General features: G+C 39.4%; 1 protein-coding gene across 1 annotated transcript in view; it reads left to right on the forward strand.

The window, feature by feature from the left end:
- Positions 1 to 6,186, forward strand: part of caln2 (calneuron 2) — a 43,659-nt gene that overhangs the window by 6,664 nt on the left and 30,809 nt on the right. The window contains exon 2 of the mRNA XM_014016911.1: positions 3,442 to 3,566. Coding sequence (XP_013872365.1) covers positions 3,449 to 3,566 — 118 coding nt within the window. The 5' untranslated portion in view covers positions 3,442 to 3,448. The remainder of the gene's footprint in view (positions 1 to 3,441; positions 3,567 to 6,186) is intronic.

Genomic DNA, 6,186 nt, shown 5'->3' on the forward strand with positions numbered 1-6,186 from the left:
GTTCTGGGCTCATTCCTCACCTTCCTCAAGATCAATGAGCAAAGATCAATTTTTCTGGATTTTTGTTTTAGATTCCATCACTCACAGTTGAAGAGTACCTATGATAAAAATTACAGTCATCTACAAGCTTTGCAAGTGGGAAAACCTGAAAAATCAACAGTGTATCAAATACTTGCTCTCCCCACTGTATAACAGCAGAAAGTATCCAGAATTCACACAAAAAACTGGATTAAACTGGGATAAATTTGCATCGAATAAGACTGCTTTTAAAATAAACTTTTAAACATTTCTCTTTAATTTTGACTTTRTCGACTTATTGTAAACAAGCATCAATAGACTGAATCAAATTAGTTTGATTGTATTTTGTTTCTTTGTGAACAAGAAAAAAACATTTCCTGAGAGTCAAAACTCACCTGTTCAGGTTTTGCTGTGATTTTAAAGGCAATGAATAAAAGATGACCACAGTTTTGTTTTAGTAGGACAAAGGTCAGTACAATAACACTTGGACACTGGAGTCTGGTTTTCTTTTGATAAATCATAATCATTTAAATTCACTCATTCATTATTAACCCCCCTCCCAGCTACTTTCCCACCACTCAACCACTGCCACTCATTTCTGCTTTGAGMGGCCTGTCATAAATGCAAATAATGGATGTGATAGAGTATAAAACAAATTAGGTTTTGYTCAAAGTGTTTGTGTCTTGCTGGCGGAGACTTCCATCTTTTAGGCTACCTGAGTGGCTTTAACGCACGGCTGAGGCAGGAGCAGACTCAGGAGCAGATGGACTGAAGAGCAGATTTCCTCAGGGCTCACAGGTCGTCAGCACATCACTGTCTGTCATTGTCTCATTCAGACACTCAGTTTTCACACCTGGTGCCACAGATCATCAGAGCAGACAATCCTCCATTTTTTATCGTCTCTGCGTCCTTTCCCCTCCCTCCGCTCTGATTCCAAGATCYGCCACGGATTCAGGTCAAGATCTCCTCCGAAAGCAGAGAGAATCTGTTCATATTCCAGCCTTTTTTTCTTTTTACAAGAACGCAGCCTCTCTCCCTATCTCCACAGGCAGCTGTCTGGTCACAAAAGGGAAAACTCTTTTGGGATTTCTATAAATTCCTCCCACTCAGCCTACCATTTTTATTTTATTTTATTTTTTGCTACTCTTCAGCTCAGCTCAGCATTGAAAAAAAGTCAAAACTTTACACAGAAAGAGCCCTCTGTGGGACAGCTCTCACAAATCAGAGCATAGGATCGCTCTGATCGTGCARCAGCAGGGGTCGTGGCTGATTGATACTTTGTCGGGGTCTGAGGTCTTTTATTGAGGAGTCTGGTGACAGTGATGATTGTCCCGGGGGTGATGCGATGGGGGGTGGGAGGGTGGAGGGGAGTCAGCTGATCTGACAGGGGAGGTTAGAAGACACAACAGCTGACTTGACTTTCTGATCAGCGGAGAACAGAAGGCAGAAGGAAAAAAGAAAATGCAGAAAACGAGATCGTCATTGAGCTCTGTTGGTGGTGCTGAGAACTATTTTTGTGGAGGAATATTTTTGTGATTCCACTGAATATTAATGTGATTGCATAATTTTCTACAGTGATTGAGCACAGTAGACAGATGAATTATAGCAGTGTGGAAACACAAATTGCTCTTTGACAGGAGCTTGTATTTCCTTTAAAAAAAAAAAGGTTGAAGTCTACAAACACCAAGCTACAAAACTGATTKATTTATTTATCATGGCCTGCTGTGACATGACGATGGCTGACAACAGTGTACCTGACTGTGTTTGTGTTTTTGTTAACAAAAAACCCTCATGAACCACAGAGTTTAAACAAAACTCTACAACTGTTTACATGGCTTTGACTGAGTCAGTTTTACAGATACTGAGCTGAAACTTGGTGTGGTAGTAGCCGAGACTCATTTRTAAAACATATTTTGAGCTCTAACAGTTTGGACAAGACCTTTGTTTTAAAATCAGCCATTAGCTATTTAGAGTCAAGATGGTCTTAGCATAATATCGGAAACATTCAATGGATTTTAATGAAACCTTTAGGAAATAATGACTTTGTTTACTTGATCAACAGTTGAAGTCAATCCCGTTWAGGATGCCCAATAAACAGCTGACTTTAGAAAACACTAAAATGCCTTTAACTCTGTCAGTTTTATTGATGTCAGGCTAAAATTTGTTGAGGTAATAGATAAGAGTCTTTGGCAAAACATACTCCATCTGTTACCCAATGCTCCCAATCTTACCTTAAAACTTTAGCATTAATTGTTGGGTCAACCCTTTTTGTCTGTTAATAAAATGTCTAAAGGTTTTAATAACTTTGCACTTATCATCACACTTTAAGACAGCTAATCAAGAGAAATTAGCACAAACACTACTACAGCTTAGTTTTATATTGAGATAAAATAACGTGGTTGTTTCTGAGTCATTCACAAGACTCGGAGTAAGATTGTGCACAACATTCAAGGTTTGACCAAARCAGCTCYAACAGTTTAACCTTATCAATTTAATTAGTTTTACTAGGAAATTCTCCATTCAAAAACAAAACCTCTTCTGTCAGAGAGAACTTGTTTAGTTTTCAGTCTGACACAAATGAAAAAAAAAAAGATTTTTGTAAAGTAATTTTAAAAGAAAAAATATATAATATTAGAGGTTCAAATGTAAAGTGACAATGTGGATTAAATATATGTGCAGACTGGCACCTGGTGGTGTGCAGATACTGAAATATCAGCACCACCGTTATCAATATTAAAATCCAAATATCAATACTTTGATTTTTCATTCATATTAGGTAAAGCTTGTTATTACCAGGAACACAGTGGAAATCAACAAATTTATTGAAATTGTCTAAATCCTGTGCGCTTTGAGGGAACTATTTTTGCTTGTGCCTGGGTAACAAATAAGCGCAGCAGAAGTGCTGCATGTTCTTGAAAGTAGTAGTTAGTGTTCTTGAAAATTAAACAATAATTTAATTTATAGTTATCTTATTTTACTTAATTATTTAATTAATTTAATCACCTTTTTCACACATTTTGTATGATTGTGTTCTCTGGTTTTTCTGTTGTGACAGCTTGGATATTGTGTAAATGAGGATTCTACACCATTAGTTCAAAATGAATAAATAAAGTATTCTTGTGTCTTTTATTCTTTATGAAGTGTTAATTTAAACTACTTTTTTATTTACTGGACACATTAGGTGTATTTGAGTATCAGTAACAGATTGGAATCACTAAGTGTTACAGAACTGGTAAAGAAATCRGTGATATTGTACATCACAAATGGAAATCAAAATCATTTTCTCTAGTTTACAGGGGGGAAGCAATAACAAATTTTCCTCTTCTTTTCAAACGTGATTTAGTTTTTCCTCTTCCACAAAAAAACAAAACAAAACAAAAAAACAGAAAATGTTAGTAACCCGTGTGTGTTTCTGCCTCGCAGGGAGAAGATGCCATTCCACCATGTGCGGGCAGGCCTGCTCTATCCGGACAACTACCTGAGCAGCTCCCTGACCGAGGGCAGCGAAGCCTTCCAGCTCACCAGCCTCTCCACTGAGGAGCTGGGAGGTGAGTGCACCGACTCTAGRGGGGGCTTGAGAGGCAGGAGGAGGGGGTGTGCCTGTGGCTGCAGAACAATGTGTGTGAGGTACACACAATTAATGGTCCACCGGTGGAACAATGCCGTTACAACACTCCAATTCTCTAGAGGTGACGATTTTCCATTTAGCCACTCTGTCAGAGCCTGACTAGATGCATTGGTTTCCAATTATGGAGCTTATAGGGAATAAAATCAGTCAGAGGACTCAGGATTAAGCAGAGCCTGACAGAACACCGTTCACTCTGTAGTGGTATCCAAATTTATATTTTATCTAGCATGAAAATTGATGTCACAAATTTGTTTTCATGTAATAAATATAACGGGAGCGTAAGAGTCTGCATCAATAATCTGAAGTTGTTCTTGTGACCAACCAAAAATGACTTCTTTCTGGGTCYATTTTTCTTTGTGCCAAAATTATTCTCAATGAAGCAAGTTTTAACGTACAGAGAATTAGTAAAATATTGCAACAAGCTTGAAGCAGGTTGTAAACAGATTAGTCCAATTTGTCAGGAATCGAAAACAAAACTGAAGAGTAAAATTACAGCCCAGTCCTGTTATTAACATCGGCCGCAGGCTCGCCGCAGACTTTCTGATTTGGCCTGGGTTTCCAGTCCGTGTCGTAGCTGATTGCCCTCACAGTTTGCCTCTACATAAGCATTAGGCGCGATTGCATCGTTACAGACACATTCACCATTTTCACCAAATAAAGTTGGAGCTGATGTGACTGCTCGAGACTTTTTGCTATTAAAAGGAGTGTTCCCAAAGGTTTTCAGTGATTACTCTGGTGAGCAGGTAATAATTATAATCAATGGTCCATGCAAAGAAAATGAAAGAAACAAACAGTTGTTTTCTATTGAAATCAGCTTTAATTGACACAGAAGAGCTTTACTCTCAAGCAGTGCTTCTTGATCTTGATCTGCAACCCCAAAATAAACACTTCTACACTGCAAGTCGTGTATAAATATGTGTGTGTTTTGTTTCTGTAAGAGGTTGCTCTGGTTTGGAAGAGTTACAGCTAATCCTGYCACTGAGCACACGTCTAAGTAGCTCACTCAGCCGGTTCGTCATTTGAATTTAAACATGCAGCCTGTTGTAGTTTGCTCCAGTGTGCTTTGTGCTTTTGCAAYGAAGTACTTTGTAGTATAAATCTTTAAATCCACTGTCCCTCGCGCACAGYTTAGCTCAACCCAGAAAGTTTTTGCTCTTTGCACTGAAAGCAGAGCTGCTATTGACTGAATTGTACCGTCATCATTAGTCTGGTTGTGTTTGACAAGGGCATCGAGACTGTGGAAGTATTTTGGAACTTTGGAGCTCTGATAGAAATTAGATTTGGACTTGTGCACTCCTGACATTATGATGAAGCTTTTTTTTATTTCTTTGCTGCTGTAGGCCATATCTCCTACAAACCAATAGTTTCTTTGATGTGGACAAAATGCCCAGGCTGAAAGTTGCTGCCAGAATGTGAAAACTTCTAATCCTACTTCAGAGGGATGCTGAAAGTTCTTTGAGGATCGTCTGTTTGTAATTGTGAATCACCCCTGCACCGAATCGCCTCAAACCTTCTCTGTACTTTTCAGGCATTTCATTGCTCACAACACGCACCTTCCTAAGGGCTTGATTTTATAATACGCAACCAGGCTCGGGCAAGGCTGCAGCTTTACACGAACAGCAATACATCAGGGAGCAGCTCATTTGTACCCTATTGAAAATGTAGTCTTCTCGGTTGAGCTGCATACAAATGGGTCTCAGTTTGTTTTTGGGAGGGCGCGCACTCGCCTGAATTCACAATGGCACACCTCTGATTCTCACTTTATTGAGTGAGCAGGGAAGGAAGGAGAGGCAGCGGTGATAGTGGGATGCTGTAGTCCAGTTATGAGCAGTGGGGGGTGTTTACAGGCTTGGATTGGTGGGAGAGAAGGGGGCTGCGATTGAACTTTAGCTCTTCATGAAAAGTACAGAAGAAAAAAAAACAGGCGTATACAATCTGACTCGGAGCAGCATATAGGGATGAGAATATTAACGACGTACAGCACCACAGAAACACGAAGAAGGTGACTTCATGTAAAATTCATTGACTGAGTCAGGTATTGGATAAAGTTTGGGGTAAATCGACTTTKTGATTGTGTTTCTCCAGTAAAGATTAGCACAGTGACTAAATGTCAGTGGAAATAACATCAGCTGTCACCCAACTGTGCAGCAATCTGGACAAACAGATCGATGGTAGATAGATGGCTCAGTGGTTAGCWCTGATGCCTCACAGCAAGAAGGTCCTGATTTGATCCCCATCTTGGACCTGTGGCCTTTCTGTGTGGAGTTTGTATGCTCTRTTTGTGCTTTTGTGGGTTTTCTACAGGGTTCAGGCAAAAAACATGTACAATAGGTTGCCTTCACACTCAGGCCTTCCTTGCAAAAGAGATATGTGATCTTAGGGGGATTTTCCTGGTTAAATAATGGTCAATAAGTTAATAAAGAAGGGTAGGTAGATGAGTAGATAGATGGAGCGGGTAAAATAAGTATTAAACACGTACACATTTTTCTCAGTAAATATATTACTAGAGGTGCTAATGACATGAAATTTTCACCAGATGT

Source organism: Austrofundulus limnaeus, unplaced genomic scaffold, assembly GCF_001266775.1.
Source record: "Austrofundulus limnaeus strain Quisiro unplaced genomic scaffold, Austrofundulus_limnaeus-1.0 Scaffold157, whole genome shotgun sequence".
Lineage (NCBI taxonomy): Eukaryota > Metazoa > Chordata > Actinopteri > Cyprinodontiformes > Rivulidae > Austrofundulus > Austrofundulus limnaeus.